This window comes from Styela clava, chromosome 15, assembly GCF_964204865.1.
Source record: "Styela clava chromosome 15, kaStyClav1.hap1.2, whole genome shotgun sequence".
Taxonomy (NCBI): Eukaryota; Metazoa; Chordata; class Ascidiacea; order Stolidobranchia; family Styelidae; genus Styela; species Styela clava.
The window spans coordinates 15,520,338-15,536,249 of NC_135264.1; the positions used below are offsets into that span (position 1 = coordinate 15,520,338).

General features: G+C 36.9%; 1 protein-coding gene and 1 long non-coding RNA gene across 2 annotated transcripts in view; both read left to right on the forward strand.

The window, feature by feature from the left end:
• Positions 1-15,912, forward strand: part of LOC144411889 (uncharacterized) — a 103,571-nt gene that overhangs the window by 14,257 nt on the left and 73,402 nt on the right. The gene's annotated exons all lie outside the window — the stretch shown is intronic.
• Positions 1,744-12,559, forward strand: LOC120334461 (putative phospholipase B-like 2). The gene is made up of 2 exons (XM_039401972.2): positions 1,744-2,087; positions 11,118-12,559. Exons 1-2 carry the CDS (start codon positions 1,856-1,858, stop codon positions 12,521-12,523), a joined length of 1,638 nt encoding a protein of 545 aa, XP_039257906.2. The 5' UTR covers positions 1,744-1,855; the 3' UTR covers positions 12,524-12,559.

Consider the following 15,912-nt stretch of genomic DNA (forward strand, 5'->3'; position numbering starts at 1 on the left):
TTCATTTTCCAAGTGTTTGTTTGTCAGACCGATCGAAATGGGGATTTCATGACGCCCGTTTTAGAAAAAATTGTTCGCACAAATATGTTGAAGTGAATCGCGTTGTTCGCTTCGCAGAAGCTAGCTATTAAGGCATTGAACGTCATAGGCATGGATATTGAATTGTAATCAGGTATGGACTTTTTGCGAAGCAAAGGGATTGAAATTGGCCGCACGTACAAGATTAAACTAATTTAAAACGTCCTTTACACACCATTTGAAATTGACTTTTCTCCGCGGACCGCACATTTTTTTCTTGTGCCTCTTCTCCACTGGCAGCACAATTTTTTCTTGTGGGCCACATATGGGCCGAAGATTGCACCCCCCTGTCTTGCGTAATGAGAATGAAAGAGAGAAAAGGAAAATATGCGTAAACAATAATATATAAGTATAAATATAATCTATAGCATCCGGCGTCTTCTGTATTACAGGAATAAGAATTCAAGAAGTTCGTGCCAGAAGTTGAAAATCGTCTGAATTTTAAACATCGTTTTTCTCTCACTCTCCTCCTCAAATTCTCCCGGGCAGAAGATCGCAAACAAACAATGTTTTGAAACGAGTGCCGTAATCCCACGATCTGAGGTTTGATCACCAGATCATGTGCAAGCATGGTTGTGATCATTGAGTCGTTTTTATCTTTGTTGAAATGTAAATTCAGGTTTGTGTCAATTCAATCACTTAACAGTAACTTTGTCTCTGGTAAAGTTTTAGTTTAATCAGGACACGGCCTCAAAGAACTGGGGTGAACTATACTCAAGCTAAATGCCGGAACTTTTCACCGGCAAGTGGGTAAATTTATTCATAAAAATGATACTTTCAAACATGCAATTCATTTGGCAAAAGCCAACTCGCGAAAATAGTTGCAAGTGTGGATATTTTGCACAGAGAAAGTATAAACCTTTCCACGATCTTTGACCCCCGTAAAATTCTCTCCATACTTTACCATTGCAAAAATTGCGGTGCTCATTTCAGGAGTGGTTTCGCGAGTTGGCGCCTGGAAAAAGGGGTATAGTTTCAAATCATAATTCTGATTCATAGCATTCAACAATCTGTTTTTCAAATATACCGGTAAAGAATTTTATCCTAGTCTATCACAGCTATTTCTACGCTAATTTTTAAATACTGCAATTAAACTGACAGTCCAAAGAAGACAAAGTGATCATTGGATTATTAGATATATATTTAAATATCCGAAACACAGCTGAAAACTATTGAATAGAATTCAAAAACGCGAAAACGAGGTAATGTTTACGACCATGCCTGAAAATCTGTCTGGGCGAGAAAAGTGTCTGAGCGGATGCGTTGTTACGTCACTTTTTGCATCTTGCTGATTGGCCAATGTCACGAAGTAAACAAGGAAATGGATTCTCGAGGAAAGGCCATAGGAAGAAGGTCAAAAATCCGACAAACATCCACCAAAGACTTGCAACGCTTTTTTTTTATCAAGTTTGGTTTCGGAGCTTTTAACCCGGAGTTGGAGTCAAATTTAACGCTAACCGGATCGGATTCACTATTGGCTCAGAGTCTGGTGTAATTTTTTAGTACTCCGCATCCGTGGTCGAGAAACTATAGCTGCCATTTATTAAGTCTGATACTGACACCTTGCGGTGGTTCACCATGAATCAGGGTTTTCGCGAGAATGTGCTAAAGAGCAACTACTCTCGACTGCCTTTTTGCGGCATGTTTTAAATATTTTGTGGCTTGCTAGATGCCGCACTTTTCTTTATTTATTGACGAACGTCAGTTGCAGTTTCGTTGATCACGAGATTTCCGTTTTATAGCTTCATTCTGTCGTTGGCGAAGTTGGAAACCGGCGATGGCGTCGTTCTTGAGATCTTCTCTTGTAATTCTATCATTATTCTGTGCTCTGTCATTTTGTGGCAAAACTAGGAGAGTTTTATTTGTTTATAATGAAGGGAAAAATTTCATAGAATCTCACGAAATTCACAATTCTGATCCTCCACCGCCGCAATGGATCGTTGATGCCACTTACACCGATAATGTGGAAACTACAGGATGGGCTGTTGGAGAATTCACGACTAATCCAGGTGAGTTGAATTTCATACTCTTCAGTTTTTTTTTACAAAATCCAAATTGCTTTGACTGTAGACCTACTGACCTAGGGGAGTGTAGCCAGTCTGCGGACGATTTCATTCAAAACGCCATAAAACAAAAACCAATATTCCTAACCTGTTAATTTTTCATCGTAGGTGCATTGGCATTTATTCTACACGCTAAATCTCAAATAAACTTTCTACGACCAGGGGTTAAAGCTATACAAACCACCAAAGTATGACACTCGGAAGACGTATTTGCGACCGAACGACCAGTTTGCGACCCCGGATTTCAAGCCTTGAACATCGTTTCTGCCGCGTCGAGACTAGAACATGCGCGAAAAAGTTGGGCTTCTAATTGCATTTCTGACCGTCATATATTTTAAGAACACTGTCATTTTAAGAACACGGTCAACACGAATAGGGCGCACCCCCCTATTCCCCCTCCTTTAAATGTAGAAACGCGAAAATTTAAAGATGGTTAAAAGAAACACAACTCTTCCCCCTTGCCAAGTTTCATCTTTTCATCTCTCATATTTGTATGGATTTTCAAGTTTTTTTATTGGAACAATAGGTAGTTGGCGACATGAAAAAATTATCTGTTTTTTTCTTCGGTCGGGTTTTTGGTCATAACTTTTTTGTTTGTGGCCGCATTTTAGAGTAATTTCGCAGAGCTATGAGGGACAAGTGGACGATGACGCGTGAGAAATATCGTCGCGATTCGTTAATTTTCTCGGCATTATTTAGATCGATAAAGTTGATGGCCCGAATAGGTCGTGTCCGCAAAGGGGGTAAACCACCCTACTGCAAAGAAGGATGAAATCATTGTCATCAATCATCACTCAGTTTAGTCATTGTCAAAACATTTGATAAATACAAGTTTTCAGAATGGATGAAATGCAGAAACCATTTTATATATCTGTCCATCACATGGTGATTGATTATTTCATAATGGTGCACAAATGCATCTTTGCTCGTTATGGCAATATCAGTACGGCACACTATCCAAATTCCAAGAATGTCCCGTCATTTGGTTCAATAAAACATACACTTCATGTGTCTCTCAAACGTGGGACGTCTGGCATGACGGCAGATGCGTCTTATTGCGCCATGTTTGTCTTGATAATAATATCAATTAATCGCAGCCGTCACATGACCAAAATTGCTGTTTTTTGTTCAAATCTCTCGAATGCCGTGGTAGAAAATTTTTGCTTTCGGGTAATCGAATTATTTTTTGCAGAGAAGTCCAATGACGTTTTTAGATTGCGCTTCTTTGTACTTTTTTGGGCGACTTCAATTTACTGTAGTTTTACCGATATTGAGGGACAACCATGTCCAGATGTTCCCCGAAGGAGGGGCGTCTAATCATCTGTAAAATGGGTTTTTCTGAAACGAGACAATGCCGCTCGATTTGTATAGTTTTGCGTTCTGTAATGGTGCACAAATGCAAATTTGCTCGTTATGGAAATATATAAGCCAATTTATTAGTAAGAAGGGCAGAAGGTTTTCAACCATTTTGTTGGAGTGGAATACCAATGAAATATTCTAGAGGCTTGAACCCCTGTGCGATAGTTTATATGTCTTTTATTGTCAGAATTGTGTAAACAATAAATATATAAATGCAAAAGTAATAGGCCTACTGGCAAAACAAAATTGATCTTTAACATTGTAGCAAGTTTATAAATAGTGGAAAACCTGATAGCAACAATGTACATCATATAGGGTGTCCATAAAGTCCTAAAATGTATTGAAATTGCAAAGGGAATTTATCGACACCATGGTCCTCACTAATGTATTAATGGAGAAAAAAGACTTGAACAATTACTGGTTGAAAAACATCAACATCCTGGTTAAGATGTATTGAGAAATGATTTCATAACAAAATCCAAATTGTAAAGGAACTTTATGGACTACCCGTATATCAGGGGTCGGCAACCTTTTGTTGCTTGCGGGCCAAAATTAAGGGTTACAAGTCATTGGCGCGCCGCACATATTTTCAGAAAGTTTTTATAAAAAAAATCAAGCAGTGATACATTGTATAGCATCTCAAAAAATTCCATTTGAATATTTTTGGCACCATTGAACCCTTTGCACTTAGCATCAACTTTTCTACGTTTTGTTGCCATTTGTCTAATTATAATTAAATTATAGGCTAATTAAACGAGTAATTGTGAATTTTATGCTTGTTAGATCATAATATAATTTAGTCTACACCAGTGTTAACTCTAAGCAAATTATGAGTGCGAAAGTGCTTCGCAGTCGAAAAAAAAAGTGCGAAAGTGCTTTTGCCGATTTTAACAAGTTAGGTGCCCTAGCCTTCCATATAACCCATTTAAAACGGCATAGATACTCGAATAAGGCGCTCCTCCGGTTAATATTATGAATTAAAGAGAAGCTTTTTCCGAGTTCCCTTTAAGCGAATTCGTGTTTAATCAAAACAAGCGAATTCATCGGCAACGAAATGACATCTGCTAACACCTGCTCCGATAAAACTTTCATGCAATGTATCACGGTGTCAGTTGCTTAGTCGCGTAAACAGCAAAGACTTCACATTTGTTACTCCTTCCATCTAACAGACACGAGGCAGGCTGGAAACCATATTAGTTACAGGGTGGATCGTTTGTACAAATCCCGTGCAAAATAAATCCCCCCCCCCCCCCCCCCAAATATAAATAGCAATCAACTAATTAGGGTTAGGTGCGCTGGAAATTCAACTTTTTGATTTACCCCTAAACCTAATCTGATAAATATTAATTTGTGATTTTGAACCACTTTGAAAGTCGCCACCCACTGTTTTAAAAGATAGGTTAACCTACGTTCCCTCCGAAAATATTACCGCAAGATTATTATATATTACCCTGTTTTAGGAGATAGGTTGACCTACTCTTTCAAACTTTTTTCTCCGAAATATTACACAAGATCACTTTGAAAATCCTCCGTTTCGTGAGCTAGCGTGACCTAATTTCTCATTTACATTTATATTATACTATTTCAGAGCTTACCCAAAGACAAGTAATTTTTATATGTCGACATGCCTTGGTTTGCATGCGAGTTAGTTTAAATCGGGCAGAAAACATCATATATTGGCAAAATGTTTAGTAATGTCATGTACTTTCAGCATTCATAAATAGCACTCTTTGTAATGCTGCTGACCTAGTATCAAATATTCGCATCACAACGCCACTTGCGAGGTTTCCATATATTGCAATTACACTAATAGGAACGATGACACCAAAGAGTTTTCTTTTGCTAAGGTACACTAAATATAACGAGGGTGATTCTTGAGAAAAACATGAATATAAAAAATAAACGAATGATATGATAGTGGATCCCAAATAATTTTGAGAGTGTCTCGAAATACCAATCCATTTGATAAATAATTTTTATTCGACCACATGACCGCTGATATCCTGAAAATTAATGTTGAAAAAGAATTACGCATTCTCAGATATCGGACATCCAGTCGCGATATTCAATCGTTTATATGCACAAATCTCACATTAATAGTAATTGCTACCCAAGTTTGTGAAGTTTAGAAACCAACAAACAGAAAATAACTTATCCTAAAACACAATTAAAATTCAGTCGGCAATAAATTCGTCGCCAAGACGATGCCATACAAAACAAAAAGATTTGGTCGCGAGAGTTACGTGCGTTGTTTTTTAAGCAGAATGTAAAAAATTTTATAATAAACGGGAGTTACGACGCCCTTTACACATCGTGTTTATTAAACTTTCCTGGTAAGTACTATTATTATTGTACTTATACACCTGTTGGAGTATTTCGGACAATTTCGAATTTAAAATAAATGAAAACCCGACATATAATAAAGACGCAAAAGAAAAATGAACATTTATTGAAAAAGTTATTATTTAAGAAAGACAACATGATCGTACAATTCCGCCAAAACCTCGATGTTCGCAAGTATATGATAAATAAATACTTCCCTGTATTCGATCAATTAACTCGTAGCGTATCGTTGTTCTGCCAACAAACAGCCGGGTGCAAAATATTTCCGTCCTGTGATATGCTCACAAATATTCTCGATATTAATATCATACCCTCGCGTATGTACTTTCTATTAGCTCTTTAGTGATCCCTTCCATCCGTGGCCAAGTCATGTTTCGAATATGTGAACATTTTATTCGACCATACATTGCCGGCGGGATGTTAAAATTGTAAACAAGAGAGAGGTAAAATCAATCGCGAGTTTCGTTATAACGGCTCGTTTACGAATTGTTGCGCCTGTTATCGTCGAAAATGATTACATTTGTTGATTTTGAGGCATTTAAGCAGTAATAATTAGGGCATGACATCATCAAAATCGTCAAGTGAGATCTTGAAATTGCAAATTTCGTAAATAAAATTGTGAATTATTCGGTAACGAATTCAGCTTTAATGACCGTCGGGGTGTTGTTTTGTTGAAAATTATTATTAATGTGAGAGCGCCAAAAACATACAGTCCATACCGATGCGACTGCAATTTATATGGTCGCAATTGGTGTGGCGCGTTTATTGATAGTGTAAAATAAATTAAACGAATATCAATTATAACCAAGCCTGTCAGCGTGTTTATTTTCTGTGGGCAGGAATCGTAAAATACCATCTTGAGACAAATTCACTTCTATTATAAAATCTTAATTTTCAGTTATTATCGTTATACAAATAACGTGTGGCAACTTTTTAATTTATCGTCGACCAAAAAACCGCCCCACACTCGTCCAAACGTGTGTCGAGCTTGAACGACAGGAACAGATTCATCGACGACCTTAATTAGGGAAAATATGTATTTTATTGGGAATGCAAAATAAATGTAACAAAACGCATTTTTTTGTGATATAACTTTGTATTTTCGGAAACGGGTTGCCGTGAAAGGTAAAATTTGATCTAAATTAATCGCAAAAAGGTTTTATTTTAAATGTAACAAAACACATTTTTCGAGATACAACTGTATTTTGAATGAAGAGTAAAATATGATCTGAATTAACCGTAAATAATGTTTCATTCCAAATGTATCATAACGCATTTTTTGCGATATAACTTTGTATTTTCGAAAACGGGGAGTCACGAAAATTATTAATCTAATGTTTTATCTATCGTCTAACTAACGTCTGGAACGCTGGAACGGGGAGAACTCTAGTCCGCGAAACGTCATTTAATTTAAAATAGAGAATGTTTCACGCATTTCAAAACGGAAAATCACCAGTAAGTGGACAGGGATTCAACCCTCCGGATTCAGTATTCTATCTCCCCCGTGTCAGAACTTTCTGAAGAATGGAACAAAGAACCCTCAAACCGCCGCGAAAAAAGGGGAGTATTTTTTGCACTAATAATTAGGGCGTGACAATATCAAAATCGTCAAGAAACTGGTGAATTTGCAAATTCCATAAATAAAATTGTGAATTGCTCGGTAACATTTTAGCTATAATTATCGCCGGGGTATTGTTTTGTTGAAAACACGTTGAAACTTGAGGGAATTAGTTACAACTAGCGCCTGACCTCTATTAGGCACTCGAGCACTCAAAAAAAAAAGCACTCGAGGCCAATCTTTTTAGCATTAAGTCGCATTCGTAAAATATCCTGTAAAAAAAGTGCTGTTCATTAACGTCATCTCGTCTTATGACCACGCAGAAATGCCTTTATTGCCGAATTATTCAATCACTATTTTAAATCAATATTCAGGATTGGCACAATTTCAGACTTGCGAAGTTTATCACCATAGAAATACATGAGAAAGTTAATTATCGTCTTAATAAATATCTGCATCACGGTATGGAGTATGGACAATAATATTACCATTCGCATAAAATTAGGACGGTAAATTTACAAATCTTGATAGGTAATATTAAAGCCAACGCAAATGTTAATTTGAGTCCTCAATGTCTTCAACAGCTGTTGCCGATGTGAACGAACGGGTAAACCCGAAATATAAAACTTCGATGTCCGCCGACCCACAAGAATTCATATTTGTAAAAAAGAGAGGGCGGGAATATAGATTACCCAAAACCTGGATATCGCCGCCAAAACGATCGGTGACAAGAACAATTAGCGATTACAACGGAATTAACCAGTAAAAAGGCTTTGTTGCCGATTTTTTAATGTTTACACCACGTTTATTCGGTACTCCTTAAAAATATTCGATTCAAAAAAATATTGAATTTTGCCCACCCAACCTCGCATATCAATGAGAAATAGTTGTGTAAATATCGCAAAATTCCGGAAAATGCCACGTCCTTTCAACATTGTGATTACAATAAAATGGCACTTAATGGTATTTTGTGAATTTGGTGATTTTGCAAATCTGTGACATGCTGCTAAAAGTTTCGTCTGATTTGAAAATAGTGCAGTTTGGTCACAATTCATCCAAAGTGACCATAACACCTAACACTTTCATAGTCATTTTGAATTCATCGATATCATTGATAGTCACATGATCACTCTCGTTCAAAGAAACGCACTGCGTATTATTCCAACATCTGGTTTCAATCACGGAAGCGTTTTTTGCGGGAGAAGCGGAATCGGTGTGCTTGTATAATAATCATATTATAAACAAGAATTTTGCCGTTAATGCAAAAGCTTTATCTCCTATGTCTGCATCTCAATGGTTAGAATTCCGGTAAATATCGTTATGATATGCAGAATTGAGTTATAAAAGTACTAGTATGTTACTTATTTGTCAACTTAATACTCGAAAATATTTGTTAACTTTGAATTTTTATTCCATTCGGAATCAGAAAAAAGTGCTATTTCTCTTCAAAATCGGAAAAAAGTGCTATTTCTCTTCAAAATCGGAAAAAAGTGCTATTTCGCAGTCCCTAAATAAAGTTGCGAAAGTGCTTCGCAATTTTCGCAAAAAAGTGCGCTAATAGTGAACACTGGTCTACACGCGTCTCACAATAATTTCTGTTACGTAAAGAATATAATCGTCAAAACAGCTGTTTTGTTACTATAATTCAGTGAAGCGTTGCGGGCCAGATTACATTACTTGTCGGGCCGTAGGTTGCTGATCCCTGCTGTATATCAATATTATTTCACAGATTTAAATGGAAACTGGTTGGAGGGAGATGGGCCCTGGACTGCATTGGCAAAACCTTGAGGGCAGCGTAGCCCTGATTGACGACCACTTCATTACGAATCATTAGACTATTCAATCGACATTACTGACATAAATGAGAATATGAGAAACATTACTGACATAGAGCTAAATTGCACTGTATTCAGGGTGTTCATAAAGTCGCAAAAATGAATTTCATATGAAATTTAACAATGTTATGAGGGGAACAACTATGATTTTTAAAATCGGGAATCCCCATGTAACAGCTTTTATGACAGTTGCTGCAATTATGCCACTCATTAAAAGAGCTGAATTCTTCCATCTAAGTTGACAAATACAATCAGTGATTTTAACAAAACGATCCATGGGAAATCTTATACATTATTAGCGATTTGTCTGGTCTTCCAGTTGTCCCTGGCTGCAGCACTGGATGCCATTTATTTCAATAAACATAAAAATGAAATGAAAATAATTTAACGAATGATTAAGAAGTTGCTGTCTTTTTACACTACAAGCCACTACAGGTAATAAACACTGACCAAAATAAAACAAACCTGGTTAAGATATATTAAGAACATTCTTCATTACTCACAGTATAAGAAGCGCTGACTAAACACCCTCTGCCTATTCTTAGAACTATGTTCGATGTTTAGGTTCGCCACTAATATTAAGATAATTTTATTTTTTCCAGTAGGCCATTAAGTTTACTTTTATATGTATTTATAGTTTCGCTATTACAGACAATTAAACTATTGCAGAGGAATTCCTCGAGCCATCCGTTCCTTGGGGCTCAGCTGGAATTGAATACCAGAATGTATTCAATATGTTTCAGACATCCATTGTTCAAATGTTCCATCTGTAATGGAATAATAATCTAATCTTTGGAGTTGAACATGCCTTCACTGAGTTGGAGTTCAAAGAGTCTGAATCATAAATAGATTTTGATAAAATTGCTAACTATTAAAATTGCATTAGTTTTACTAGTTGTTCTTAATAGTCTATGGAATAAAGCATACATATTCCAAAGTTTACATTCATAAAATTTGATTTGCTCTCAGCTGAGTTAAAATTTTTACAACTCAGAATTGGAGTCAAAATTTTTATTAACCCATGATTGGGGGCGTATTCGATTGTAAATTTAGTTCTGATATGAATACTAGATGCTGAAATTTGTTCAAAATTGCCACATATTTCAATGATTTTCAACCGGGATTCTGCCAGTATAGTCCAGGGATTTCGCAATTTTCCATTCAAGTCGAAAAATGGGTACTCCCGTAATACGTGTATCAGGTTACGGTTAGGCCATAATTTTATTTCAATTTTCCTCATTTTAGTTCTATTACTGTCTGTGTTAGCTAAGTGAATATACCTCTTGCCCATAGGTTTCAGTCTCTTTAAACAACTTGATGTAAAGTAAGCGAACAAAATTGGTTTCGTCCGTATTGGTACACACACTTCTGGAGCGCCAAAAATTCTATATTAATATATGAATATTATTCAAATAGAATTCCCTCTAATAAGGTTTACCTCTATAATTTGACTTGCTACATCTTTAATAACATCATTTTGCTTTTGTATATATTTAAAGTTTATACAACTCTTATTAAGCCTTACTAGTATTGAACACAAGTGTTCCTTAAGCTTCTGGAATGTTTCATTAGGGTCCTCTACCGTGAATGTTAAAGACCACTGATATATTCATTCCCAGGTGCTCCAGAAGTATGTGTACCAATATGGAAGTACCGTAACTAATTTTGTTCGCCTACTTTACATCTAGTTGTGTAAAGGGACTGAAACCTATGGGCAGGGGGTATATTCACTTGGCTAACACAGACAGTCTCTGAACTCGTAATAGAACTAAATAAGGTAAATCAGAATGAAAATTATGGCCTGACCTGAACCTGGTACACATACTACAGGAGTAAGTATTCTCAAATCTTTCATTAACGTTATTTTTTTTAATTTTTCAGACATCGACCCGCATTTGCAAGCCTACGGTGCCGGATATGCTGAAGGATATATAACGTCCGAGAGAATCGAGCAAACATGGAACAACACTTTAAAAGGTTACTGCGACTCGACTCCGTTGAGTAAGTCATGTGTGAAAATCCATGACTTCGTGCAAGACAATATCCAGTGGATGCTAGGCATGATCAAAAAGAATCCCGACGATAAATTCTGGGATGAAGTTAATAAAGGTCTTCTGCAAGTCCAAGGTTTAGAAGATGGATATAAGAATCTTGCGGTTTACAACCCTACGATTCGTCTCAAACCGTTTGGTTTCTATCTCTTTCAACTTGGAGGAGATTTAGAGGATTTAGAAGTCGCTTTGGAAGTTGAAGAGCCGTTAAAACATCGAGCAGTCGGGTCTGGGCATTGCTCTGCTCTCGTGAAAATAGTCACGGACAAAACTGGCAAACAGGACCTATTTTCTGCGCACGATACGTGGTCATCGTTCGAAAGTATGCTTCGTATTATGAAAAGATATAATTTTGGTTCTCACTCGGAATCTTTTTCTGGTTACCCTGGGTCTGTATTTTCTGGCGATGATTTCTACATTCTTGCAACTGGATTGGTAACCATGGAAACTACAAATGGCAACTCGAACTCTGATTTGTGGAAATATGTCACACCAGAAACTGTCCCTGAGTGGTTGAGAAACATCGCAGCGAACCGTCTCGCTAAAAATGGGGAAGAATGGTGCGAAATATTTTCAAACTATAACAGTGGAACGTATAACAACCAATGGATGATTGTGGACTATAATGAATTCGAGAAACGATCAAAAACCGGTGTTTTGTACGTCCTGGAACAACTCCCTGGTGAAACGGTCTTCGATGACGTCTCAAATGTTCTTTTTAATCAAACATACTGGGCAAGTTACAACATTCCATATTTCCCGGAAATATTCAAAGATTCTGGTCAACCAGCGATGGTGGCAAAATATGGCGACTGGTTCACACACGACAAAAATCCTCGTGCTAAAATATTCGCTCGAGACCACAAGAAAGTTGTCGACATGGATAGCTTGATTAAATTAATGAGATACAATGATTTCAAAAACGACCCGATCTCAAGATGTAATTGTACCCCACCCTACAGTGCAGAAAATTCAATCGCAGCTCGTTGTGATTTGAACCCAGCAGATGGCGTGTTTCCGTTCGGAGCTTTGAAGCAACGTGACCATGCTGCGACTGACGTAAAAGCAACTTCGTATTCGTTACAAAAAGTTCTTGGCATGATGGCAGAATCCGGCCCAACCCACGATCAACAACCAGTCTTCGAGTGGTCGAAATCACCGTACGCAAATGTATCTCATCTTGGAATGCCTGATAGGTTTGATTTTGGCCCTGTACTGTTTGTATGGGATAAATAATGAGTTTAATTTTAGCCCTGTGTTGTTTTTATAAATGAGTCAACTCTATGTTGAAGTTTTAAGATTTTAAACTAATTTTGCCATTTTATCATTTTTAATCATAGTTTTTATTCTGATCTGTCTGTGTTGGTTTATAAATGCTCAATTATCATCTAGTGTTCATTGTGCCTTTGCTCTTAGCAATTTTTTGATAAGCATCCTTTCAGTATGAATCTACTAAACTATTTTAGGATTTTCCGTTGCATTTTTATAAAGTAAAATTTGAGAGCTTTTTACTGCTAAAAATTGAGACTTTTATTTTTGTCATGAAGTCATTTGTGAGTTTTCATTCAAGTAATTACTGATATATGGAGAGCAACCATGCTCTTTTTATTTAATTAATTACTGATTTATGGAGAGCAACCATGCTCTTTTAGGAATGTTTGGCAATTCTCAACGTGGTGTAGTTTTGACCTACATTGCAGTAAAATTTGCCACAAGCCTTTAACTGCTCTCACCAAGCTATTCAGACTAGCACTGATATACACATTTTTGTGATATTCTTTGTAAAGCGCTGACATTTTATCCAAAATTAACGTTGTTTGTGTTTCTGAAGTTTTGATCATTTTGCCATGATTATTAAGTGTTAAAACAAGTTTATTGTTTGAAACCAATACCCACTTTTTCCAAGGTTGTTTTTACTAAAGCTAATAATTTGTGCAATTGAATCTTTCTGCCTATGAATGACTCTTATGTTATTTCTCTACACAAACTAGAACTCCTCGATCATATAGAGTTATTTTTCTTACTCACTTGAAGAGACCCAAGTTTGAACTGTTAGAAAAAAACCTAAAGATAAAGACAATAAGATATTTGAATCGATTCGAAATTCATCGCATTCACTGTTTCAGATTTTTTGCATATACCAAAGTTTTCGTTATCAATATTTGATTTTGCCAGAATCTACGTCAAAATTTTTTGCGTCCCAGAGTTGGAAAGCTTGTTTTTTTAACATGAAGTCATAGAGTCTAATGTAAATTGGCCCCACTCCCCCACTCTTAACCCCACTCTGTATCAGTTTTTCCAGAATTGCTTTCATATAGCATTCACTATTTTTAGACATTGTGCTATTTTTCATTTTTAAAATTAAATTTTGTAACAGTATTTCATTATGATTCATTTTTAATGTGAAGATTTATTGCAATAGATTCATCATATGCAAAATATAACTGTTTGGTGTGCTTCATATCGCAGAGGATCTCAGACTTTTCAAGAGGTTGACAATTATTTACGAAGCCCCACAAATACCTTATGAATATAAAAACGAGAATATCGGTTGGAAACCGAAGACTTATCGATCGATAGTTAGGGGATCCCCCAAAACAGAAACTGCAGTTTCGATTCATCCGCTCTTGTAACTTGCGCACTGCGCATCGCACACACACTCGGCGGGTCTCAAAATTCTCTCGCTTTACAAAAATCTAGATCACTATATCAATAATTGATTGATAACTCGCTAATTATACGACATAATTCGCCCAAAATCAATAGGCTTCTGGTCCGAGATAAGATGAATGCACATGCAAAATCTGGAGCAGATTCAATCTCGCTTTCGTGAGATATCGCGTCATCTAACAGACATACAGACAAATACCTATCAACATACTTACCGATTAAAATCAATAAGTAAAAACATCATTTACCAGTCCTTGAGTAAACTAAAATTACTTTATTTAAGGACTTAAATGCATTTGCTGCTTTGCATTAAAAAATATTCAGTGTTTCAATAAGTAAACGAATAACTTGCGGAGTCTCTAGGTTTCTCTCACAGAGCCCTGGGTCTCTGTATGGAGCACGAACATATGCTTTAAAAGTCCTGTAATTAAGTTAGTTTTTACTCTGAGTGAGGCTCCATACAAGCAATTGCTGATATATAAAGACCTGAGATGAGCTGGAGTCTTTGAGATTCATGATAACACTTTTTGAGAGGCGTTTTCATTCTGAGCAAAGCTTAGGACAGGAAGTCGCTGATACATAGATAAAAGAGCTTCTAATTTAGATGTTCATGAATCTTCAAGCCCTCCAGTTTATTTCACCTTGAGTGAGCTGGTGAGAATGGAAATCGAAGTTATCTTCAGCTCTAATGGCAGCACAATGCCCCTCTAATACTTGAGGGGATCAATTACAGGCTCAAACTCAGCGCCAATGACTTAATCAGAAGCGAAAATGTGTGCATCTTGTAAAGGGCCCAGCAGAGTTCTTCAGCAGGCACAGTTTACAAGAGGTGTGGCAGAGTAATATAAATGGGCCTAATAGTTAGTATTTAAAGTGTTTCAATCTCTGGAGAAGTGTAACTCAGCTGAGGATTCCTCCAAACGCTAGCAGTTTTCTCATTATCTCTTTAGTAACAAGGGCGGGGTCCTCAAACCCTAATACAATGAAGGAATATTTCAATTGGACGAAATTCGACCAATCAAAAAATTCCAAAGTCACGTGACCTGCGCAGTACCAAAACGGACATGCACTTGCCATGCGCGGAAATTCACCGTTTTTGACGGTTGTCAGATTTCAGAATTTCGTGTTTGAACAGTCCGAAAAATATCTGGCAACGGTCTTTTTTCCGGAAATCTCGCGCATGGCAAGTAGATGACCGGTAATCTACTGCGCAGGTTGAAAATTTTGAATCAGCCAATAGGAGTTGAGTATTTTCGTGCGCATGGCAAATAGAGACTTCCGGCAGGGAAGTTTAACTTCCTGTTAAGATGTTCGTCTGCGCATGGCTGGAACATGGCAGATGGTGTTCTGCGCCGATCACGTGACTCGGAATACGTGTTATGATTGGCTGTTTGTTAGATATTGATAAATATAGAAGAGATTCTAACTTGTCAACGTGTTTCTAAGTTACTTCTGTTCTCGTCTAATAATGGCGGACGGGTTTGTGAGTATAAAGCTCAAGCTTACTGATTGGAAAACGAGAATTCCGGTCGGAGACCGAAGACTTATCGATCGAAATTGCGTTTCGATTCATGACTCTATAGTGACACCGCGTGTCCCATCACTAATTAATTGATAACTCGCTAATTATACGATATAATTTGCCCAAAATCAATAGGCTTCTGGTCCGAGATATGATGAATGCACATGCAAATTTGGAGCAGATTCAACCTCGTCTTCGTGAGATACCGCGTTCATCCAACAGACAAACAAACAGACAGACAGACAAATACCTATCAACATACTTACAGATTTTATTATCGATAAGTAATAATAACTGAATTGGAGGGCTCTAAATTATATTTTCAACATTATAAGTCGTCTCAACCACTTTCCTCTCCCACAGAATAACATTTTTAAGCTTTCAGGCCTTACATTGGGGTAGATGGAGCCCGCGAATATGGCAATATTTGTGT

Excerpts from the sequence above, each read along its gene's own strand:
- LOC120334461 (XM_039401972.2), top strand. The coding sequence starts at position 1,856 with ATGGCGTCGTTCTTGAGATCTTCTCTTGTAATTCTATCATTATTCTGT. Across the intron at positions 2,088-11,117 it reads AGAATTCACGACTAATCCAG|ACATCGACCCGCATTTGCAA; the intron begins GTGAGTTGAATT and ends TTAATTTTTCAG.